This window comes from Bos mutus, chromosome 21, assembly GCF_027580195.1.
Source record: "Bos mutus isolate GX-2022 chromosome 21, NWIPB_WYAK_1.1, whole genome shotgun sequence".
Taxonomy (NCBI): Eukaryota; Metazoa; Chordata; class Mammalia; order Artiodactyla; family Bovidae; genus Bos; species Bos mutus.
This window is the reverse complement of record NC_091637.1, coordinates 57,839,648-57,864,994: the sequence shown is the minus strand read 5'-3', so window position 1 is coordinate 57,864,994 and position 25,347 is coordinate 57,839,648. Positions and strand designations below refer to the sequence as shown.

The window sequence follows — 25,347 nt, the reverse complement described above, 5'->3', positions numbered from 1 at the left end:
ACACTGTTTCCACTGTTTCCCCATGTATTTCCCATGAAGTGATGGGACCAGATGCCATGATCTTCGTTTTCTGAATGTTGAGCTTTAAGCCAACCTTTTCACTCTCCTCTTTCACTTTCATCAAGAGGCTTTTTAGTTCCTCTTCACTTTCTGCCATAAGGATGGTGTCATATGCATATCTGAGGTTACTGATATTTCTCCCGGCAATCTTGATTCAAGCTTGTGCTTCTTCCAGCCCAGCGTTTCTCATAATGTACTCTGCATAGAAGTTAAATAGGCAGGATGGCAATATACAACCTTGACGTACTCTTTTTCTTATTTGGAACCAGTCTGTTGTTCCATGTCCAGTTCTAACTGTTGCTTCCTGACCTGCATATAGGTTTCTCAAGAGGCAGATCAGGTAGTCTGGTGTTCCCATCTCTTTCTGAATTTTCCACAGGTTATTGTGATCCACACAGTCAAAGGCTTTGGCATAGTCAATAAAGCAGAAATAGATGTTTTTCTAGAACTCTCTTGCTTTTTCATGGATGTTGGCAATTTGATCTCTGCTTCCTCTGCCTTTACTAAAACCAGCTTGAACATCTGGAAGTTCACGGTTCACGTATTGCTGAAGCCTGGCTTGGAGAATTTTGAGCATTACTTTACTAGCATGTGAGATGAGTGCAATTGTGCGGTAGTTTGAGCATTCTTTGGCATTGCCTTTCTTTGGGATTGGAATGAAAACTGACCTTTTCCAGTCCTGTGACCACTGCTGAGTTTTCCAAATTGGCTGGCATATTGAGTGCAGCACTTTCACAGCATTATCTTCCAGGATTTGAAATAGCTCAACTGGAATTCCATCACCTCCACTAGCTTTGTTCATAGTGATGCTTTCTAAGGCCCACATGACTTTACATTCCAGGATGTCTGGCTCTAGCTGAGTGATCACACCATCGTGATTATCTAGGTCGTGAAGATCTTTTTTGTACAGTTCTTCTGTGTATTCTTGCCACCTCTTCTTAATATCTTCTGCTTTTGATAAAGGACCATTTCTGTCCTTTATCGAGCCCATCTTTGCATGAAATGTTCCCTTGGTATCTCTTCAAGAGATTTCTTGAAGAGATCTCTAATCTTTCCCATTCTGTTGTTTTCCTCTATTTCTTTGCATTGATCGCTGAGGAAGACTTTCTTATCTCTCCTTGCTGTTCTTTGAAACTTTGCATTTAGATGCTTGTATCTTTCCTTTTCTCCTTTGCATTTCGCTTCTCTTATTTTCACAACTATTTGTAAGGCCTCCCCAGACAACCATTTCACTTTTTTGCATTTCTTTTCCATGGGGATGGTCTTGATCCCTGTTTCCTATACAATGTCATGAACCTCCATCCATAGTTCATCAGGCACTCTATCTATCAGATCTAGGCCCTTAAATCTATTTCTCACTTCCACTGTACAATCATAAGGGATTTGATTTAGGTCATATCTGATTCCCTAAAGATCCAAATGGCTAACAGGCATATGAAAAGATCCTTGAATTCAGTCAACATTAGGGAAATGTAAATCAAAACCATGAGATACCACTTCACATCCATCAGGATAGTTACTACTAAGAAAACAAAAAAAAACATAAAATAACAAGTCTTGGTTAGAATGTGGAGGAGGTAGCACTCCAGCTGAGAGGTTCGTAGGAATGTAAAATGCTACAGGAGTTATGGAGAACAGTATGGCAGTTCCTGAAAAAATTAAAATAGAAAATCATATGATCCAGCAAGCCAATTCCTGGATATAGTTTTAAAGGAATGGAAAACAGGGTCTGAAGATATATTTGCACCCCATGTTCAGAGCAGCATTTTTCACATTTGCCGAGAAGTGCAAGCAATCTAAGTGTCCATCAACGGATAAATGAGTCATAAACATGTGGTAGATACACACAAGAGAATACCATTCTGGCTTTAGAGGAAGTTATGACATATGGGTGAACCTAGGGAACATTATGCTAAGTAAAACAAACCAGTCAGAAAAATACAAATACTGTATGATTCCACTGATATGGAAATCAGATTACATTACTCAAAATTTGAGAGACAAAAAGAACTGTGGTTGCCAGGATCTGGGGTCAGGAGGAGGTGAATGTTTAACGGGTACAGACTTTCAGTTTCCGTAATGGAAAGAATTCTAGAGATCAAGTACACAGCAATGCAAATGAAGTTAACACTATTCAACCTCTGCTGACAGACTGTCATCTTGTCGCATTACATTCTATTGTGTATTGTCACCTGATTTTAAAAAAAGAAGCTGATACCTTTGGTGGCCTGGCCCTAGGCTGCCTTCATGTTAGAGACAACACTGCTCTTGGAGGGTGTGTTCTGGGAGGACCAGGCTCTAGGGTATCAAGGGAGGAGCACAAATGGAGAAATGAAACTTACCTGCCTTGGGTGCTGTGGGGCAACAGGGCAATCATGGGCAGTGACCTTCAACTGGCAAAGAGCCATGCCCAGCCTGTGCCAGATGGCTGTCAGGCATCTAACCTGAGCAGCACCTCTGCCCCACCTTATTGGAGGTGACACGACACTGAGAGACCCCTAAGAGTGACCTCATCCTATCCCTGTGCTTAAAAACAAACCTATGAAAGCCCAGAGAGGGCAAGTGACTGGCTCTTGGTCACTCAGCAAGTCAGAGGCAGAGCTAAACCCTGAAGTGTGGTCCCTCTGACTCTACAGCATCATTTATTTCATCTCCTGGACACTGTGGCTTTTTTCTGACAGTGTGTCAGAGAGATTCCATCAGGAAGACTGTCCTTACACTGACAACTTAGCAGGTAGAGCTGAGCAGTGGGTGTGGGTGAGAATCCATGGATTGGTGCTCAGAGACCCATTACCTGCATAATGGTAGACATTGCTGCCTTCCAACATGGGTGGGTCTCTGGGGTGAGAGCCAGAACCATCTGGCCGCTGAAGTGGTCCCTGTGGTGCCTTCCCAGGAGAAGAGCCATAGGAGGCCTGGTTGGTTGACTAGGAAGGTTCTTCTTCCTCTGGAAGAAAGAAATAATGGGGAGCACACAGCGGGGGGGTGGGGGGGAGCAGCTGCAGGAACAGACCCCACACAGCCCCCTCCACCCTTTCCTGAAGACCCCAGGATCTCTGATGTAGGGAGGGGACCTCAGGGGAAGCTGAGCTGAGAGGTGTCAAGGGTGCTTAGAGGTGAACCAGGGAGAAGACAGAGACAGGGAGGCCCAGCACCAGTGGAGAGCTGGGGGTCCTGACTGCACAGAGCAGGAGGTTGAAGCCCAGGGGAAAGAGCCTTGATGGGCCCAGAGCCCCTGGTGGCAGCACCAGGCCAGAACCCAGACCCCCGCTGCTCACGTCCAGGAACCCCAAGCTCTGGGCCACCCACCCTCAGGAGCTTTCCCAAAGGCACTCACCTTCAGACAGCAATTCTGGCAGGAGCGGGCCCAAGGCATCGCCTTCCCCACTCTCTATGGCTTTATCTAACATTCTGGAGGCAGTGTGGGAACAATGGTTCTGGAGCCAAGGACCCCACTGTCTTTCTGAGGAACAGAGTGTGAAGTTAAAACTGCTCTGCCTGATTTCGGGCTTCCCTGATAGCTCAGATGGTAAAGAACCTGCCTGCAATGCAGGAGACCCTGGTTTGATTCCTGGGTTGGGAAGATTCACTGGAGAAGAGATAGGCTACTGACTCCAGTATGCTGGCCTGGAGAATTCCATGGTCTTGGGGTCCATGGGGTCACAAAGAGTCGGACATGACTGAGCGACTTTCAGGGGGGTATCTCTCTGCCATTCCAGCCCTGCCCTCTGTCCCATTGCAGCCTATGGACCATTTCCAGCCCACCCCTTTAATCTGGTCAGACCACAGTTTTGAAGTTAATAATGACTTTGCTTGGCTCCCTGATCTCCAGAATCCTGGCCACTTCTAACACCCCATCTCTGTCCCCTGCTCACTGCCCAGCTGGTCTAAGTTTCAGGGCTTCATAGTAACCTGGGTCAAGACAAGACCAGAGGTTCCCAACACCCCATGGTAAAGGTGGGCTCAAGCCCCCTCTGCACATTCAGCTCTGGTCACAGGGACAGCAGTCCTGATGGAAGTGGAGAGGGAGGCTGAGAGTGGAGTCCCTTTGCTTCCTCCTCTCCCCACCTCCCAGGCCCCTGTTTACGCTGCTTAGTAATTGTTGGGGATCGAAGAGTAGTGTGTGAAGCCCTGCACTTAGTGAGGCTGTTGAGAACTCCAGCCGGCTAAATAGTCCCTCTCTGGAAGACCTCTGATCCCAAGAGTCCAAGGCAGAGGTGAGTCCCCTTCATCCCAGGCTGGGTGCCATGTAGACCTCACCTTTGCATGCTAATCGGAGGATGAGGGGCAGGGCTTCTGAAGGAGCATGACTTTCCCTCTCAGATTCCCCTTCTTGGATATGTGATGAATCCCTAGTCCTCCTTTTTATAAAACTTACCTGCAATTCTTGTGAACTTTATTTTCCCTGCCCTCCACGATTTGCAGGTTTACAATACAAAACGTTTTTCCTTACTAACAAATGCAGAGAGCCCTAATCTCATATCTGTAATAACTGAGGAGGCAGAGCAGGTTGATGGTCAAGAACACCATCTCTGACCAGTGCCTGGGGAGGAATCTGTAGTTGTGACTAAGGGAGTGAATTTCCCTTGTTGTGCCTAGCTTTGGTGACACACTGGCATTCACAGAATCGGTGTTATTACTACATTTACTTCTTTTTGTCCCTTGATGTGTGGAAGTGTTAGTCACTCCGTCATGTCTGACTCTTGGTTACCCCAAGACTGTAGCCTGCCAGGCTCCTCTGTCCATGAAAGTCTCCAAGTTAGGGTACTGGAGTGGATACCCTATTTCCAGGGGATCTACCCGACACAGGAATTGAACTGGTGTCTCCTGCATTGCAGGCAGATTCTTTACCAGCTGAACTACCAGGGAAGCCCCCTGAGACTTATATATTTATAAGCCTTATTATTATATAACATATGTAAATATTATATATTCTTATATATGTATATATTTTACTTATTTTACATTATCTGCTGAAAGGAAATGACCAGATTATTTCCCTTTAAGAAAGAATAGCGAATAGTTGTTTTACCCATAATTTTTTTTTTTTTTTTACTATTTTTGCTATGCAAAGCAGGACCCAATGCAGGTTCAGCTGCTTCCAAAGGGAGGTATTGGAAAGGCTCTTATTTGCTCCTAATAGAAAAAGCACAAAATGGAATCAAGAATGCCGGGAGAAATATCAATAACCTCGGATATGCAGATGACACCACCCTTATGGCAGAAAGTGAAGAGGAACTAAAAAGCCTCTTGGTGAAAGTGAAAGAGGAGAGTGAAAAAGTTGGCTCAGAGCTCAACATTCAGAAAATGAAGATCATGGCATCTGGTCCCATCACTTCATGGGAAATAGATGGGAAACAGTGGAAACAGTGTCAGACTTTATTTTGGGGGGCTCCAAAATCACTGCAGATGGTGAGTGCAGCCATGAAATTAAAAGACGCTTACTCCTTGGAAGGAAAGTTATGACCAACCTAGATAGCATATTCAAAAGCAGAGATATTATTTGGCCAAAAAAGGTCCATCTAATCAAGACTATGGTTTTTCCAGTGCTCATGTATGGATGTGAGAGTTGGACTGTGAAGAAAGCTGAGCGCTGAAGAATTGATGCTGTTGAACTGTGGTGTTGGAGAAGACTCTTGAGAGTCCCTTGGACTGCAAGGAGATCCAACCAGTCCATTTGAAGGAGATCAGCCCTGGGATTTCTTTGGAAGGAATGATGCTACAGCTGAAACTCCAGTACTTTGGCCACCTCATGCAAAGACTTGACTCATTGGAAAAGGCTCTGATGCTAGAAGGGATTGGGGGCCGGAGGAGAAGGGGACGACAGAAGACGAGATGGCTGGATGGCATCACTGACTTGATGGATATGAGTCTGAGTGAACTCCGGGTGTTGGTGATGGACAGGGAGGCCTGGCGTGCTGCGATTCATGGGATCACAAAGAGTCGGACACGACTGAGTGACTGAAGTGAACTGATGGCTGATTCATGTTGAGATTTGACAGAAAACAACAAAATTCTGTAAAACAATTATCCTTCAATTAAAAATAAATTTACAAAGATACAGGACAGAGAATAACATTTGTGTAACTGGATGTTTCTGCCTGGGAAATCCCATGGACAGAGGAGCCTGCCCGGCTACAGTCTATGGAGTCACAAACAGTTGGACACGACTGAGCAACCAAACAACAACATGGAACCTTGTGACCAGACCTAACTGGATAGCTGCAAGAAGAAAGGCATCAAGAATATTCCAGTAACCAGCTACACCAGCTATACTTCTCATTATCAGAGAAGACTGAATTGCAGCCCTGCGAAGAGAGTTCTTGGGAACACTGGTCTACCATCTTCTCAGTCTCCTGGCATTTTGAATAAAGTCTCTATTCATTGCCCAAACAATTTTTCTCTCAATTTCTTGCCCTGTCATGTGGCAAGCAATATGAGCTTAGATTCTGTAACAGGTGTAGACTTCGTGGTGGTGGGGGATGGGGGTGGAAGGCACACACACAGATGATGTCATTAAGGGTCATTTACCATACCCCCTCGATTACCAGGATGACCATATTCTCCATGCCCTTTCAATGTATCTGTAGCGCTCCTGGATGTCACCTTGCTTATTTAACTCATATGCTGAGTACCCCGTGTGAAATGCCAGCCTAGATGAAACACAAGCTGAAATCAAGATTGCTGGGAGAAATACCAGTAACCTCAGATATGCAGCTCACACCACCCTTATGGTAGAAATTGAGGAAGAACTAAAGAGCCTCTTGATGAAAATGAAAGAGGAGAGTGAAAAAGCTGGCTTAGGACTCAACATTCAAAAATCTAAGATCATGGCATCTTGTCCCATCTCTTCTTGGCAAATAGGTGGGGAACCAATGGAAATAGTAACAGACTTTATTTTCTGAGGCTCCAAAATCATTGCAGATGGTGACTGCAGCCATGAAATTCAAAGATGCTTGCTCCTTGGAAGAAAAGCTATGACCAAACTAGACAGCATATGAAAAAGCAGAGACATTACTTTGCTGACAGTGGTTTGTCTAGGCAAACTAAGGCTTTTCCAGTAGTCATGTATGGATGTGAGAGTTGGGCTATAAAGGAAGCTGAGCACTGAAGAATTGATGCTTTGGAACTGGGTGTTGGAGAAGACTTTTGAGAGTCCCTTGGGTGTCGAGGAGACCAAACCAGTCAATCCTCAAGGAAATCAGTCCTGAATATTCACTGGAAGGACTGATGCTGAAGCTCTAAAACATTCACTACTTGATGAGAAGAGCTGACTGTCCTCAGTTCTTAATCACCCACTTGATGCTGGGCATTAGGACTCTGGGGCAACAAGCCTGGTCTGCACCAGGTGACCCTCAAGTCTCCAGGCCGGGTAGGCATGAGATGGGCAGGGAAGAGACAGCCATTCAGTTCTGTTCAGTTCAGTCGCTCGGTCGTGTCCGATTCTTTGCAACCCCATGAATCACAGCACGCCAGGCCTCACTGTTCATCACCAACTCCCAGAGTTCACTCAAACTCACGTCCATCAAGTCGGTGATGCCATCCAGCCATCTCATCCTCTGTTGTCCCCTTCTCTTCCTGCCCCCCATTCTTCCCAGCATCAGAGTCTCTTCCAATGAATCAAGTCTTCACATGAGGTGGCCAAAGCACTAGAGTTTCAGCTTTGGCATCATTCCTTCCAAAGAAAGCCCAGGGCTTATCTCCTTCAGAATGGACTGGTTGGATCTCCTTGCAGTCCAAGGGACTCTCAAGAGTCTTCTCCAACACCACAGTTCAAAAGCATCAATGGGAGTTCCTGGAGATCCAGAGATTAGGACACTGTCCTTCCACTGTAGGGGACACAGGTTCCATTCCTTGTCCGGGAAAAAAGCTTCAGCATGCTGAGATGTGGCAAAAAAAAAAAAAAAAAAAAAAAAAAAAAGTCAGACTAGAAGAGATGATTCTTAAAGAAAAACTTGTTTACTACCAATGAATATTTGAGAAGACATTCAATCTTGCTGAGAGTAAAAATAATTTTTAAAAAAAGTAGCTCTGTGTGTGTGTGTGTGTGTGTGTGTGTTCCATGAATCATTCAGTTAGAATTTGGCTGCAGATATCAGGACTCACTCCAGCTAACTGAAGCAGAATGTGTTTTTACACAAGGAGTTCCATGCCTATAAAAGCACCCCAGGATTGGAGAAGAAGGTTCAGGGTTGAGTCTCCGGGAATGAACACCCCACCCTCTAGAGGAACACTGAAGGACTGGGCACCGAGCATGCTGGGACTGCTGCCGTGATCAGGAACCAGAGACACTGGGAAGCCACTCTGGGACCAAACTGCCTTGTATGTCATGTCTGCAGATAAAACGATGCATCTCAGTCAGGTGAGAGCTGGATTCTGACTCCACTGCTGCTGCAGAAGACCTAGTCCTCGCTACTGTGCTTGGCAGCAAAGCAGCAGCCCTGTCTCCCTGCCTGACACAAGATCCAGTGCCTTTGCAGAACTGGTGTCACCAGAGAATCTGGGGAATATGGTCATTACTCTTGTCCTGGGGGTTCACAGCAGGGGTGAAGCAGAACTGAGTGAGGACGACCCCCACAGTTGCTCCAGAGAAAGTAAATCAAAACACCCGGTGTTGGCTGGGGCAAGGAAAGCTGAATGCTCACGCCTTGCTGGGTGGGATGTGCTCTGATACCTAGGTCACAACCGGCATCACAGAAATGTGTAATAACAGCTGTCACTCCACTCGATTCAGAAATACTCTTTCTGGGAATTCATTGTAAGAAAAGAGTCAGATATGTGCACAAAAATATCTGTACGTGATTGATTTTCATGGTGTTATTCAGGACAGCAAACCTTTAAAACAAGACGAAATCAAGGACACATAATTTTATGCCCCCAGGTAACAGACGTCTATGTGGCCACTGATGGTAGAGTCAGGGACCAGTTTACCACTGAGTGAAAGAAGCCTGTGAGAGCTGGACTATAAAGAGAGCTGAGCGCCGAAGAATTGATGCTTTTGAACTGTGGTGTTGGAGGAGACTCTTGAGAGTCCCTTGCGCTGCAAGGAGACCCAACCAGTCCATCCTAAAAGAAATCAGTCCTGAATATTCATTGGAAGGACTGATGATGAAACTGAAACTTCAATACTTTAGCCACCTGATGTGAAGAGCTGACTCATTGGAAAACACCCTAACGCTGAGAAAGATTGATAGCAGGAGCAGAAGGAGACGACAGAGGATGAGTTGTTTGGGTGGCATCACTAACTGGATGGACATGAGTTTGAGTAAACTCCAGGAGTTGGTGATGGACAGGGAGGCCTGGCGTGTTGCAGTCCATGGGGTTGCAAAACACTGGACATGACTGAGCGACTGAAGTGAACTGAACTGAAAGAAGCCTGAGTTCAGGGACCCTCATTTGCACTGGTTCTGCCCAGAATTCCTGAGAACAATTCTGTAGTACGCTAGCATTGCTATCATTACTATTTGCAAAAGTGTGATATTCTAAGAGTAACAGGTTAAGACTACAGACTCCTTCCAAATTGTCTTTCCTCTCCCGCCTTCCCTTGTTTCTGAATGACATTTTAGTGCTATTGGCATTTTAGATTGTAATTCTCTATTATATTTTTTAGAGTTTTCTCTTCCCAATTACTTTAATCTCAAACCCCTAAATCCTAGATCTGTCCTTGGTTATATAGATTTATATTTGTCAATATGGGTAACTGTTCCTTAGGTATTATTAAGAAGGAATTTGACAACGCAGTAGTAAGGGAAGATACTGTTTGGTGTTTTAACATGTACATATGTTTTTCTTTTGCTTGTTTGTTTTTCTGGTAAAATGTCACATAAAGTCAAACTTGCTATTTGAATTACATTTAACTGCATGTACATATCTTTTTCATTATTTAGTTTATTTCTCTTTGGCTGTATTGAGTTTCATTGCTGTGCAGGCTTTCTCTAGTGGTGCTGCTCAGGCTGCTCACTGTGGTGGGTTTTCTTGTCTCAGACCATGGGTTCCAGGGCACATGGGCTCAGTAGGTGAATCTTGGGGGCTAAGTTGCCCCAAGCATGTGGGGTCTTAGTTCCCTGACCAGGAATCGACCAATTCTCTGACCAATGTCTCCTGCATTGGAAGGTGGATTCTTAAGCACTGGACCACCAGCGAAGTCCCTGTACCTGTGTTTGTGATGTATGGTACTTGGAGCAACTTTGGAAGTCTGGGCAAAACTCTAGGTAATTTACGATGTCGCAGACATAAATTACTTTTACCATCTGAGTAAGAAAACAGAGTTTTTCAGTATCATGGCCACTCAGACGACTTTGGACGTCAGACGTGTGGATTTCTTTACAAGAAACTCCAGTTGCCTATGGATAGCAGCTGGGTGTCCTGGAATTTAACTTGATTCTAAGAAAAACTAGAGTTAACCCCATGGGTTAAGGGCTCAAACCCACAAGATTGCCCCACTTAGTGGCTCAGATGAGAAAGAATCTTCCTGCAATGTGGAAGACCCAGTTTCTATCCATGGGTCGGGAAGATTCGCTGAAGAAAGGAATGGCAACCTACTCCAGGATTCTTGCCTGGACAATTGCATGGACAGAGGAGCCTTGCCGGCTACAGTCCATGGGACCGCAAATAGTCAGACACGACTGATTGAATAACACTTTCACTTTTGGTCACAATAGAGTGGAAACAGACCTGGCTTCCTGTCATGGATATCACTGCCCATTCTTACAGAGTTCTTGGCCCATATCCTGTCACCAGTGGCTCTACAGATGCCCTGCACCCTGTCTGATAAATAAGACCCCAGTAGGGACACTCATGAAAGGTCACAGTATCTTGCTTTTACTTCTTATGATTCTTTGAAGCATTTTGGGAGGCAGAGGGCTTGTCATTTGGGGGACTGACATCCTGAGGCCCTGGAGGGTCGTCTCCAGCATGGGAATCACTCTCTTCTTCAGTACTGGATCCTGATGGAGAAAAGGCCTTCTTTATTGCATCCCAACACGATGCCCCAATTTTTGCCCCAGCAGAGCCCAGGAGGATGTTGGATGATGTGGAAAGTCCAGCTGCCCCTGGAAAAGAGGACGAGGTTAGAGCACAAAGGGACAGGCAGGCCCAGCAGCCCCCGGCAAGGCTGTGGGAATCAGAAATCCCAGGACCATCTGGAGGCCCAAGAAATAGACATCCCACCTTTGTTCCCTCCTCTACTTCCTGATACCCCAGGATGTCTGGGATGCTGCACATGGCTGCCCAAAGAGGAAACATGAACTCTGATGGTCAGTCTATCAGCGACAGGACAGATCCTCTGAGAAACGACAGGCTGCCCCTCCCTCCACAGCACCAGGCTGGGCCCAGGGAGGGGACCTACATGTAGGGTTGAGGAGGAATGCCCACCTCCTGAGCTGCACGCCACTCATCCCACCAACCGTATTCCCAACTAGAAGAGGGGACAATGAGGGTGACACAGAGGACCAGGGACCCTGATGACCACGAAGCTGGAAGAAGCACAGAGGCCCTCCTCATGCCTGAATCCTGAGCTGGTTTGTCACACCCTCCCCATCCTCCTGCCCGGACACCTACCCACGGACTGGAGAGTGGCCACCAGGCTGCCGGCGGCAACTCCGCCCCCATTAGCCACGGCGGCCGCTGACATCATCTTGGCCGCGATGGAGGAGGCGGCGATTCCAGCCCCGGTGAAGCCCATGGCACCCAGCACCACGGGAACAGACCCCACGGCTAGGGCTGTAGGGAGAGGGGAGATTTGGGGTTAGCCCCATGGGACCGACTCCCTAGATCTCCCTGACACCTTCCTGTGACATGAGGTGAAGGGTCCACTTTGCTCTCCTGAGAGCCTCGGCGTCCAAGGCAAGGGAAGGCTGTAGATATGGACACACGTGGGTAGGGGGAACCCCTCCAAAAACCTTAATCCCAGGCCTGTTTGTGCCTCATTTTAGCTGTGTTCCTGGGAACCTCAGGAGCCCTCCCTGGGCTTTAGTTCGCCCTTTATAAAATAAAGTTGAAACAAGCAGGGGTTTGACGGGGAACTGGTGTCTTTCACGCAAGCACAGGCCCACAGTATGAGGACAGAACTGCTCTTCTGAAAAGGTGCTGGGTGGAAGCTTCTGACCTCTGGCCCGAGGCCACTGGTGAGCATTCCCCTGGGTCCCTACATCTCAGATGGTGCAGGCATAGAACCTTCTGCAACCTGGAACCTTCTATGTCTACACCGTCCACATGGTGGACACATGTGGCACTGAGCACTTGAGACTGGCTGGTGTGACATAAATGTTTGATTTTCTTTGATTCCAGCCACCACAAATGACCCTCACCAGTGAATGACCCTCACCAGTGGATGACCCTAACTGGGCTCACTGGATGGGCTCCAAGGATTACAGAGCAGTTCTGAGGAATACACACAGTTCAGCTCACACATTTCCTACAAGCCTTTGCAAGAAACCATGCCCCGGCTTTCTGGGGAGATATCACAGATTCAGATAGCTCTAACGCCTTGCCTGGGTTCCCACAGTTTGCACTCGGGAGAAGCTGAGATTGGCAGTGGGTGATGTGAATGGCTTTGCTTTGGTTCCTTCTTGGCAAGGTTCTTGTTACCTCAAGAATTCCACCTCTGACCACTTCCACCCCACCCCTACCACCCAGGTCTTGAAGCTCAAGGCAATCTTGGACTCAATCAAGGCCAGACTCTCCCAGGCGCCCAGGGACAGGGGCACATGGGGCCTTGAGTTGCTTTACAAAGAGACTCACCTCCTCCGATCACGGCTGCGGCAGTCTTGCCTGTAGACAGAAAGAACTCCCATGAATAGCCAGCATTTGCCTTCCCCTACGTCTCTGCTGCTGTCCCAGTGGGAAGAGTTCCCTGGAGTTGGGATCACAGGACAGAGCAGCCCCTGTGTGGCTCTCTGCTTTTACATAGTAGCCTGATAGTCCAGGAATCGGAGGAGGATGGAAAAGAGTCCAGAGCCCTGTGATGCTCCAGAGGGGAGCACAACCTGCCTTGAAACGGTTTCATACTGCTCCTTAACTTTAATACCTTCAGTATCATTTTCTCAAAAAGAAAAAAAAAGAAGTCAGAAAAGCATGCTGATTTTATTTGCAATGGAATAAATGTGACTGTTCTGATTTGTTCATCTTTCAGACACCCTATGCCCTTCCAAGGATATAGCTTGAGTGGAAGCACCCTGTCCTCCAGGGCTCAGCCTACTTGTGACTTTCTGCACAAAGCATCCCTGACTCCCCCATCAGGAAATGTGTGTGCTGCCTTGAGGCTGGAGCCCCTGGCCACACTGGATTCCAGCAAGCCTGTACCACACTGAATTGCTCAGAGCTCTTGGGTCTGGCAGGGACACCTGACCGCAGCAGGGACTGGGGTGTTCGGCAGTAGAGACCAGGTGTTACGGAGATTTCAGGAACTGTGGGAGTGAGCTCAGCCAGCTCCCCAGGAAAAGGAGCCTTGATGCTAGGCAAGGAGGAAAAGGTGCAAAATCAGCCTTGGGCCCCCAGTCATTTCTGGAAGGTTGTAGCTCCTGACTCACCAACACCTCTCTGTCCATCAGGAGCCCTGACTTGTCTTGAGGGCTTCCATTTCTGCACAGATGAAATTTCTAACAACCTGGTCTTTCAGTTCTCACCTCCCTACTTCCAAGGATCTTAGACTCTATGCCATACACACCCAAGGTCATACCCTATACCTACGCTGCCTGCTATGGGAAGCACTAGCTATGTGTGCTACTTAAATCTTGAAAGTGAAAGAGAAAGTCGTTCAGTCCTGTCTGACTCCTTGTGATCCCATGGACTATACAGTCCATGGAATTCTCCAGGCCAAAATACTGGAGTGGGTAGCCTTTCCCTTCTCCAGGGGATCTTCCAACCCAGGGATCGAACCCAGATTTCCCACATTGTAGGCAGATATCTTACCAACTGAGCCACAGTGAATTACAATAAAATAAAGATTACAACTCAGTTTCTGGGTCACATGACCCAGTTGTCATTAGTCAAACATGGCTAATAGCTACTGTCTTGGATCACACAAAGTTCATGGTCATCACTGCAGAAAGCTCTGTTGGACAGTGGGGCCCTAGATCTTGTCACTGACAAACATTGCCTCCTCCCTGCGATCAATTTCAGCACCCCTCTAGAAACTCCCAGCTCCTCCTTTCACAGATTCTGATTCCAATATAGCTTTCAACAGTTCCTCAACCGCAATGAGATTTTTGATCTCTGTCCAGACACAACTTGGAGTGCTAGGGATTCAGTTCCAGGTTACTGCAATAAAGCAATTATCAGATGATTTTTTAGTTCCCCATTGCATATAAAAGTTATGTTTATAATATGCTGGAGTCTACTAAGTGAGCAATGCCCTTATGTATTAAAAAATGTGTATATCTTAAGTTAAAAATACTTTATTGCTAAAAATATGAACCAACTCTGCCAACTCTTGGTTGCTACAAGCCTTCAAATTGTTAAAAAAAAAAAAAAAAGAGTATCTGCAAACTCCAATAAAATGAGATTTGCCCACATTAGTTCCCTGAGGCTGCAGTAACTAATGACCACAAGCTCTGTTCATTCTCTCATGTTCTCCCAGTTCTGGAGGTTAGAGGTGTAGGCAGAGCCAGGCTCTCTCTGAAGGCTCCAGGGGAGGATCTTTCCTTGACTGTTTCAACATCACTGTCTAGTGCTTGCTGACAACTCCTGGCTTGTGGCTGCCTCGCTCCGATCTCTCTGACTCCACCACTGCCACCCTCGTGGGCATCACCTCTCCTTGTCCAGGATTAGAGATGGGGGGCAACACACAGAATGAGACACATCTGTTGGCTGCTGGGTACAGAGAAGAGTGAAGGTGTTGGGGTCCCTCCTTGGCCCTGGTGCCCACAGGCGAAAGTTCACCTCCTTAGTGAGGATGAGGAGGCTCTCGTTGATCTGGCTGCTTCTATCCTGGGGAAAGAATAGAAGCCATGCCCAGCCCTCAGCATTCAATCTCTTGCCTGACAAATCCAGGAACATCTTCCAGACTCTGCCACACATTCCCAATATTCCTGAGCCACCTCCACCTAAAGACTCAATGTGAGTCTACTGCGCTCCTGCTGCCACAGAATTTTCCACAAGGCAGTATGATTCTCTATCGTTTCTACTTTTTGAGTGTTTTAAAGTCAAGGGTAAATCCTCCTTCTCTGCCATCTCCCAACATGCCAAGAAGTACTGGCTTGGGAACAAGGAAGCTCTGAAGGTGAATTTCAGAAAAAGAAATATGAATGAAGTATATCTTTGTGCATGCAAAGTCATGTTATGATCTGAATGTTTGTGTTCCTGTATTTTCACAGGTTGAAACCTAATACCCCGTGTGATGGTGTTAGGAGGGGAGCTTCTAGGAGGTGATTCAGTCTTGAAGCCAGAGCCCTCTTGGTTGAGATCAGTTTCCTTATGAGAGAGACTCCTCCACCCCATTCCCCTGCCAGTTCCTTTGTTCCTCCCAGCATAGAAGCTTACAGGGATGGCTGTCTAGGAAGTGAGCTCTCACAACACACAGTCTACCGGTGTCCTAATCTGTGACTTCCTAGGCTATACAAAAGTGAAAAACAAATTTCTGTTCTTTTTAAGACACCTAAGTTATGGCATTTTGTTATAGCACCCATAATGATCTACATCAAGACACAATCCACACAGTGGAAAGGCAACTGATAGAATGGGAGAAAACCTTGGCAAATCACGTATCTGCTGCAAAGTCGCTTCAGTCGTGTCCAACTCTGTGCAACCCCAGAGATGGGAGCCCACCAGGCTCCTCCGTCCATAGGATTTTCAGACAAGAGTACTGGAGTGGGGTGCCATTGCCTTCTCCATCATGTATCTAGTAAGGGACTAATATTCAAAGTGTGGTAGATAGAATTCCTATGAGAGAGAACTCAAAGAACTCGGTTTAAGATTGGCAAAGAATTCAAATAGGCAATTTCCTAAAGAGATACAAATGGCTAACAAGCATTAGGAAAGATGCTCAAATTCAGTCATCATTAGGGTCTTGTACACTGTTGGTAGGAATGTAAAATGGTGCAAGAGCTATGCAGAACACTATGGCAGTTCCTGAAAACATTAAAACAGAAAATCATATGATCCAGCAGCAAGCCGATTTCTGGATATGATTTAAGAAACTGAAAACAGGGTCTTGAAGAGAGATTTGCACTGCATGTTCATAGCTGCATTTTTCACAGTTGTCAAGAAGTGGAAGCAATCTAAGTGTCCATCGATGGATAAATGGATCATCACCACGTGCTAGAGACCACAAGGGAATACCATTCTGCATTAAAGAGGAAGCTATGTCGTATGGGTGAACCTAGGGCCTTATGCTAAGTGAAATAAACCGCTGACATGGAAATTAGATTACCTTACTTAAATTTTAGAAATAGAAAGAACTGTGGTTTCCAGGAGCTGGGAGCAGGAGGAGACAGATAATTAATGTTTAACATGTACAGAGTTTCAGTTTTGAGAAATGGAAAGAATTCTAGATATCAAGTACTCAACAATGCAAATGTAGTTAACACTATTCAGCCTACGCTGACAAACTCTCATCTTGGCAAATTAAATTCTATAGTGTATTATCACCTGATTTAAGAAAAAACATACATGTACCTTTGGTGCCCTGGCACTAGGCTGCCCCACATTAGAGGTGACTCTGCTCTTGGAAGGTGTGTTCTGGGAGGACATTAGTGACCAGGCCCTGGGGTATCAAGGGAGGAGCATAAATGGAGAAATGAAACTTACCTGCCTTGGGTGCTGTGGGGCAACAGGGCAGGCATGGGCAGTGAACTCTGATCGGCAAGGAGCCGTGCCTGAGACCGGGCCTGCCGGCTGTCAGGCATCTAACCTGAGCAGCACCTCTGCCCCACCTTACTGGAGATGACCCAACACTGAGAGACCCCTGAGAGTGACCTCACCCTACCCCTGAGCTTAAAAACAAACCTATGAAGGTCCAGAGAGGGCAAGTGACTGGCTCTGGGTCACTCAGCAAGTCAGAGGCAGAGCTAAACCCTGAAGTGCGGTCCCTCTGACTCTACAGCATCATTTATTTCATCTCCTGTGTACAGTGTGGCTTTTTTCTGACAGTGTGTCAGAGAGATTCCATCAGGAAGACTGTCCTTACACTGACAACTTAGCAGGTAGAGCTGAGCAGTGGGTGTGGGGTGAGGATCCGAGGATTGGTGCTCAGAGACCCGTTACCTGCATAATGGTAGACATTGCTGCCTTTCGACTTGGGGGGATCTGTGAGGTCAGAGCCAGAGCCATCTGACCCCTGACGTGGCTCCTGTGGTGCCTTCCCAGGAGAAGAGCCATCAGAGGCCTGGTTGCTTGACTGGGAAGGTTCTTCTTCCTCTGGAAGAAAGAAATAATGGGGGAGCACAAAGCGTGGTGGGCAGCTGGGGAACAGACCCCACACAGGCCCCTCCACCCTTTCCTGAAGACCCCAGGATCTCTGATGTAGGGAGGGGACCTCAGGGGAAGCTGAGCTGAGAGGTGTCAAGGGTGCTTGGAGGTGAACCAGGGAGAAGCCAGAGACAGGGAGGCCCAGCACCAGTGGAGAGCTGGGGGTCCTGACTGCACAGGGCAGGAGGCTGAGGCCCACGGGGAAGAGCCTTGATGGGCCCAGAGCACCTGGTGGCAGCACCAGGCCAGAACCCAGACCCCCGCTGCTCACGTTAAGGAACCCCAAGCTCTGGGCCACCCACCCTTGGGAGCTTTTCCAAGGGCACTCACCTTCTGACAACAATTCTGGCAGGAGGGGGCCCAAGGCATCGCCTTCCCCACTCTCTATGGCTTTAGCTGACATCCTGGAGGTGGTGTGGAAACACTGGTTCTGGAGCCAAGGACACCACGGTCTTTTTAGAAACAGAGTGTGAAATTAAAACTGCTCTGAAAAAAAAGAAAAATAAAATAAATACATAAAACTGCTCTGCCTGATTTCGGGCTTTCCTGATACCTCAGATGGTAAAGAATCTGCCTGCAATGCAGGAGACCCTGGTTTGATTCCTGGGTTGGGAAGATTCACTGGAGAAGAGATAGGCTACCGACTTCAGTATTCTTGGGCTTCCCTTGTGGCTCAGTGGGTAAAGAATCCACCTACAATGTGGGAGACATGGGTTCAATTCCTGGGTTGGGAAGATCCCTGGAGAAGGGAAAAGCTACCCATTCCAGTATTCTGGCCTAGAGAGTTTCATGGACTGTATAGTCCATGGGGTGGCAAAGACTCGGACATCACTGAGCGACTTTCACTTTCACTGCCTGATTTAGGCTGCACTAAGGTTTCAGGGGGGTATCTCTCTGCCGTTCCAGCCCTGCCCTCTGTCCCACTGCAGCCTATGGGCCACTTACAGCCCACCTGCTTAATCTGCTCAGACCACAGTTTTGAAGTTAATAATGACTTTGCTTGGCTCCCTGATCTCCAGAATCCTGGCCACCTCTAACATCCCATCTCTGTCCCCTGCTCACTGCCCACCTGGTCTAAGTTTCAGGGCTTCATAGTAACCTGGGTCAAGACAAGACCAGAGGTTCCCAACACCCCATGGTAAAGGTGGGATCAAGCCCCCCCACCCACACACACTCAGCTCTGGTCACAGGGACAGCAGTCCTGATGGAAGTGGAGAGGGAGGCTGAGAGTGGAGTCCCTTTGCTCCCTCCCCTCCCCACTTCCCAGGCCCCTGCTTACCCTGCTTAGTAATTGCTGGGGATCGAAGAGTAGTGTGTGAAGCCCTGCACATAATGAGGCTGTTGAGAACTCCAGCAGGCTAAATAGTCCCTCCCTGAATGACCTCTGACCCCAAGAGTCCAAGGAGGAGGTGAGTCACCCTCATCCCAGGCTGGGTGCCACGTAGACCTCACCTTTGCCATGCTAATGGGAGGATGAGGGGCGGGGCTTCTGAAGGAGCATGACTTTCCCTCTCAGATTCCCCTTCTTGGATATGTGAGGAATCCTTAGTCCTCCTTTTTATAGAACTCACCTGCAATTCTTGTGAACTTTATTTTCCCTGCCCTCCATGATTTGCAGGTTTACGTTACAAAACGTTTTTCCTGACTGACAAATGGCACAGAGCCCCAATCTCATATCTGTAATAACGGAGGAAGCAGAGCAGGTTGATGGTCAAGAGCACCATCTCTGACCAGTGCCTGGGGAGGAATCCTTAGTTGCGACTAAGGCAGTGAATTACCCTTGATGTGCCTTAGTTTGCTGACACCCTGGCATGCACAGAATAGGTGGTATTACTATATTTACTTCTTTTTGTCCCTTGAAGTGTTAGTCACTCTGTCGTGTCCGACTCTTGGTGACCCCAAGACTGTAGCCTGCCAGGCTCCTCAGTCCTTGGGGATTCTCCAGGCAAGATTACTGGAGTGGGTTGCCGTGCCCTCCTCCAGTGGATCTTCCCGACCCAGGGATTGAACATAGGTCTCCTGCATTACAGACAGATTCTTTACCACCTGAAGCACCAGGGAAGCCCTTCTGTCCCTTATCCCTGGTGGAATAAATCTTATGAATAGCATAGATTTGTCTGTCTTCTCCTGGGTCTAGAGCTCAATAAATATGTTTTGAATGGTAGAACAAAGAAGAAGAGGGAAGTGAGAATGTCAGTGTGAAGCTGGGTCAGGGAACAAGGGGCAGAAAACGGGGGAAGGGGCAGAATCAGTGCTGGAAGAGGCCTCTGCTTGGGACGGGCTTGAGTGTCTTGGGAATGGAGGCCTTGTCCCTCCTGCAAGACGAGGACAGGAGCGGCCAGAGCCAGGGCCCTGTCTTTCCCCAACCCCCACCTCTGCTTAAGCTTTGGGACAACAAAGCCAAACATTTCCGCAAATCTGCTCCAGTTTTGGTGAGCCACTGCGGGACGCTGTCCACGGGGCCAAGAGCAGAGAGGCTGCGGGAGCCCCTCCTCGGTGTCACGTGGTGTTGACTTTCCTGGCAGAATTCAGGACACAAGGAACATCCCCAACCTGGAGAATCAGGCCGATTGGTTTCTCTGAAATTCCTGTCACTAGAAGATAGCTAGAAAGACAGCCTATGAAACAGAAAAGACTGGTATCGTCCGATCACAGGTGACATTAAAAACACCATCCATCCCTGTCTCTTTGACCTAAGGGCTGTGGTGGTCACCTTGGGTCACGGTCTGGGACCCGGTCCCGTCTGTGGCGCCGGAGGAGCTTGAGAACTGACTGGGTTCTGGATGCCTGGCTCCTTCATGATGATACCTGGACAGGGTTTGGGGACCAGGCCCTGAGGGCACCACCAGCTGAGATCTGCCTCCTCAACCAGGTCTGGGCACTGTGGGAGGACCCTGATGGGGTACTTGACCTGGGCAGGGTAACCTACCCCTTCATGTACCTTCTCTCCTCTTAGGCAGGGCCTGAGCCTCGGAGGGCAAAAGTTGTACCTTGGGACCTTGCTCTTCCTGCTTCCTTGGCAGGACAGAGAATAATCTTTGTTTGGTGGAGATTTACAGGAACATAGTGCCCTGACTGGGACCTGACCTCTAGAACAAGGGATCTGACATCAGGAAGGTTACAATAATCAAATACACCCCTCCCTCGTTTTTCCTAGAAAGGGGCTTTACTGAAAGCTTCCAGATTTCTGGATTTTTAAGGCATGAGCCACCTGTCTCCTTCCTGGCCCTGCAAGAAACAGTCCTCTGCTCCAAACTGACGTTTTGATATTGTTTGGCCCCACTGTTTGCTGGGCACACGGACATACATTCGGTTACATAACCTCTTCCTTGGGTTCTATAATTTGCCAAAAGGCTTACGGAACTCAGAAAAGCACTTTCCTTACTATTACTGATATACTACAAAGAGTATTAAAGGATGCAAGTCAACAGCCAGATGGAAAGATACCTCCGATGAGGCTGGAGCACAGGAGTTGCGGTCCCTGCGGAGTCTGGGGTGCATCACCCTTCCAGAGTGTGGATGTGTTATTGTTTCCCAATTGGCAGTTCTCAGAACTCCATATTGTAGGGATGTTGATGGAGGCCCCATAGTGTAGGTGTGATGGAATATTAGCTTCATTTTTATCCCTCTCCTCGCCCTGCAGGATTGGGGTTGGGGCTGATCATGGCTTGGTCTTTCTGGTGACCAGCTCCCATCCAGGAGCCCAGCTAGAATCACCCCGTTAGAACAAAGGATGTTTCTGTCACTCAGGAGACTCCAAGGAATATAGGAGCTCTCTGTAAGATGCACCTATCACTGGTACAAAGGTTTTAGGAGTTCTGTTGTTAGGCATTAGGGTCAAAGATCAATATATATATATTTTTTCCTTATTATTTCACATCATCATGATATTCCCTATTACTCCACATCACCTTCTGCTAAAACAAAATGCCAAAATTATTTCCCTTTAAGAACGAATAGCAAATTAATTGTTTTACTACTAGTATTAATTATTTTAGTAATCAGAATTAGATGCAGGTTAAATACCTTGTGATAAGAATATATGGGTGATGTAGTTTCTTCTTTACTTGTTAAACATTCAAATACTGATAGATTTAAAGAAGTTCCCAAGTTCGTGCAGAGGGGCTCTGGGGGTCCTTCACCCAGTTAACTCCACCGCTTATATATTATGTAATGATAGTATAAGCTAAAAGCTAGGAAGCTAACATTGGTAGAAAGAGTGTGCATGTCATTTTACTACATGTGTAACCAATATTGCCTCAAGATACAGAACTACTCCATCACCACCAAACCTCTCTCTAACTGAAGCCTCACACTGAACCTCTAACTATCTCCCTGGCCCAGCTTTCCTTATCCCTTGAAACCACTAATCTGTTTTATATGTCTATAATTATGTCATTTTAAGAATGTTATATATTTCGTGATGGGCTTTTTTTCATTCAACATAATGCAGTTTAGATCCATTGAAGTTGTGTGTATCAATAGTTTGTTCCTTTATATTGTTGAGAAGTATACCATGATATAGATCCACGGGGTTTTCCCCCCCGTTTTATTGAAACATAATTGATGTATACCATTGTGTAAGTTATAGTGTGCAATGTGATTTAATACATGTATATATTGCAAAAAGATTATGTACACTGCCGTTTGTTTATCCATTCACCTATCTTGGTTGTTTCCGGTTTTCAGCTATTAGCTATTAAAGCTGCTATGAACTGTCAACAAATGGCTGACCAGGTCAGCACTCTGTAACTTTTGGTACCAGGTTCAACTACAAAAGTGGACTTGAAGAGTCTGTTCTCAGCTAGAATCAACTGCTTACTCATTCATTCATTCATTCACTCAACAAATATCTATGACTCACAAAGAGTCAGACATTGATTAGACATTTTGGGGGGATGCCAAGATAAATCTGATGGGATTTGGTGAGGAGTTTGCAATCTAGGAAGAAATATAAGACAAGAAAAATACATCTCTCTCTCTAATACAGAGCTACAAGTGCTATTCAGCACAGCAAAAGCTCTGGGAATCCTGAAGAAGGAGATGTTGAGACAAATTCTTAGCCTGAATTATACTTTATTCAACTGTGGTTACATGTTTGAAACAACATTCGGCAAGGAAATTATTACAAATTTCAAGTTAATTCAATCTCAATGCTTTTATACTTTGAACTACATATTGAGCTAAGGGTCACAAAGCTGGTTTTGAGACAACTTCCTTGCCAGGTCTAAGGCTCTCCAAGCAACTTACTTTGCAGAGTGAGGAAATTTGACAGCTATTGTTTTCTTCTCAGTTTGAAACCAACTCAGAAAGAATGCCATTTCAACATTGTATCTATAATAATCAGGAAAAGTTTTATTATGAAAAAATAATGCATACATAAAAACTTAATCTGATGTCAGAATTTCCATCTCATGTGTCATTCATAACTTCTCCCCTTTCCCCAGCTTAGATTTGATTCAGGCTCTCATGTGGAGAGGTTTCAGAAGGGGAAGGGAGACAGAATCTGCTCCTCGCTTTTCTTTCCTCTACTTCCTTACCAAATGGCTGCTTTTGGCAACGTCAGGGTCAACTGAGTAGAGCCATGAGACATAAAGGTGCAAAAAGCTATTTTACTTTAGGTGGTACAGTATGTAGAGGTCTCTTGACTGTCCAATAGAGCTGTCTCGGTCAGGGAGGACATCCAAACAAAAGCTGCCCTTTTCTCTCCAAGGATGTTTTGATGGTTAATTCTATTCATCAGTTTGACTGGGTCATCATGCCCAGATATTTTTCACACATTATTCTACATGTTTTTGTGAAGGTGTTTTTAGATGAGATTAATATTTAATATCTAGACAGCATATTAAAAACCAGAGACCTTGCTTTGCCGATAAAGGTCTGTATAATCAAAGTGATGGTTTTTCCAGTAGTCATGGATGGATGTGAGAGTTGGACCATAAAGAAGGCTGAGCGCTGAAGAACTGATGCCTTCAAACTGTGATGCTGGAGAAGACTCTAGAGAGTCCCTTGGACACCAGGGAGATCAAAACAGTCAATCCTTAGGAAAATCAATCCTGAATATTCATTGGAAGGACTGATGCTGAAGCTCCAATACTTTGGCCATCTGAGCTCATTGGAAAAGACCTTGAAGTTGGGAAAGATTGAGGGCAGGAGGAGAAGTGGGCGACAGAGGATGAGCTGGTTGGATGGCATCACTGACTCAATGGACATGAGTTTGAGCAAGCTCTGGGAGATAATGAAGGACAGGGAAACCTGGCGTGCTGCAGTCCACTGGGTCACAAATTGCTGGACACAACTTAGTGACTGAACAACACCAAACATTAAAAAAATATTATTATTATTATTACAATTTTGCGGTGTGCTGGGTCTCCATTGCAGTGCACTGGTGTGGTTGTTGCTCCACGGCATGGGAGACGTTAGTTCCTCATCCAGGGAGTCAACCTGTATCCCTTGCATTGGAAGACAGATTCTTAACTACTGGACCACCAGGAAGTCCTAAAGGACATTAACATTTAAATCTGTGGACTTTGAGCAAAGTAGATTCCCCTCTACGGTGTGGGTGTGCCCCAGCCAAGCAGTTGAAGGCCTTAATACAACAAAAATTGACTTTCCCTCAGCAAGCAGGGATTCTGCGAGCTAATTGCCTAGGATGCTTTCCCTGAGTCTTCAGCCTGCTGGACTACTTCAGCAGATCTTGGATTCACTCAGTTTCCACAATCACTGTAACTCAATTCCTTAAAACAAACCTCTCTCTATATATGGTATTCTGTTGATTCTGGGTCTCGGGGGAAAGTGAAATTGAAAGTGTTAGTCTCTTGGTCATGTCTGACTCTTTGCAACTCCATGGACTGTAGCCCACCAGGCTCCTCTGTCCATGGGATTTCCCAGGCAAGAATACTAGAGCAGGTTGCCATTTCCTTCTCCAGGGAATCTTCCCAACCCAGGGATCAAATTCAGGTCTCCAGCATGGCAGGCAGATTCTTTACCATCTGAGCCACCAGGGAGAACCCTGACTAATACAGATGCTTTTGTTAGTTTTTTGGAGGCCTCCACTGAGAATCTCTATGTATCTTTTGGACCCCATAAGACAGCCCCCAAGTACCACCTCTGGGACCCTACTTCTAGCCTCTTTCTGGTGAGGTCCCTTTTCCCTTGGCCACAAACTGGGCAAGGTTTGTCAAGGTTCTGTCACGACAACCTTGCAACGCTCCCGAGCTGGGTAGCTGGCCCAGAGTCGGACAGGACTGAGCGACTACCATTTTACAACTCAACCAGTCTGTACTGGAGGTTCTGTTTTCCCCAGGTTTTCATGCCTCCGCCTATTGCTCACTGATGGTTGGGGACTCTGTGCGACCGTACGAACTGCAGCTCGCCAGGCTCCTCTGTCCATGGAATTCTCCAGGCAAGAATACCATAATGGTTGAGTGGTCGGTTAAACGCTAAAACGTTTGCGAGGTTCCAGGCACACAGCCGATACGTAACACAGTGCGCTGAAACTAAAGCAAAAAGACAAGAAAACTTGCATTCCCGTGCATGAGCTAGCACAGAAGTCTCCTGGAGGAAGCAGGGTAAACCTCACCTGTTGCGCTTGCTCCCTAAGCCCTGGAGGAGGACCTACATTTCAGTTCAGTTCAGTCGCTCAGTCGTGTCCTACTCTTGGCGACCCCATGAATTGCAGCACGCCAGGCCTCCCTGTCCATCACCAAACTCCCGGAGTTCACCCAGACTCACGTCCATCGAGTCAGTGATGCCATCCAGCCATCTCATCCTCTGTCGTCCCCTTCTCCTCCTGCAAGCGGAGGCCGATTTCACTCGCTTCCGCAGTCCGGCAGTCAGTCGCGCCGCAGCGAATCAAGTGCGGCGTCTAGAATGGGGGCG

At 46.8% G+C, this 25,347-nt stretch overlaps 1 protein-coding gene across 2 annotated transcripts; it reads right to left on the bottom strand.

Annotated features, from left to right (window-relative positions):
- Window positions 1-10,860: 10,860 nt before the first annotated feature.
- LOC102278798 (interferon alpha-inducible protein 27-like protein 2) lies at window positions 10,861-25,338 on the bottom strand. Of its 2 annotated transcripts, none has more exons than XM_070357888.1 (6): window positions 25,201-25,338; window positions 17,797-17,947; window positions 17,263-17,415; window positions 12,802-12,831; window positions 11,620-11,781; window positions 10,861-11,111 (listed from the first exon to the last, which is right to left on the bottom strand). In XM_070357888.1, exons 2-6 carry the CDS (start codon window positions 17,867-17,869, stop codon window positions 10,882-10,884), a joined length of 648 nt encoding a protein of 215 aa, XP_070213989.1. In that variant the 5' UTR covers window positions 17,870-17,947; window positions 25,201-25,338; the 3' UTR covers window positions 10,861-10,881. The 2 variants fall into 2 exon arrangements, with proteins under 2 accessions (XP_070213989.1, XP_070213988.1); XM_070357887.1 differs by having other exon boundaries at window positions 17,797-17,952; window positions 25,201-25,335.
- Window positions 25,339-25,347: the final 9 nt, after the last annotated feature.

What these genes read in the sequence shown, in the direction of transcription:
- LOC102278798 (XM_070357888.1), bottom strand. Translation starts at nt 17,869, where the DNA reads ATGTCAGCTAAAGCCATAGAGAGTGGGGAAGGCGATGCCTTGGGCCCC. An exon ending in GCCAGAATTGTTGTCAGAAG is followed by an intron (nt 17,416 to 17,796) that starts GTGAGTGCCCTT and finishes TCTTTCTTCCAG; the next exon opens with AGGAAGAAGAACCTTCCCAG. An exon ending in GGCCACTCTCCAGTCCGTGG is followed by an intron (nt 11,112 to 11,619) that starts GTAGGTGTCCGG and finishes CCTCTTTTCCAG; the next exon opens with GGGCAGCTGGACTTTCCACA.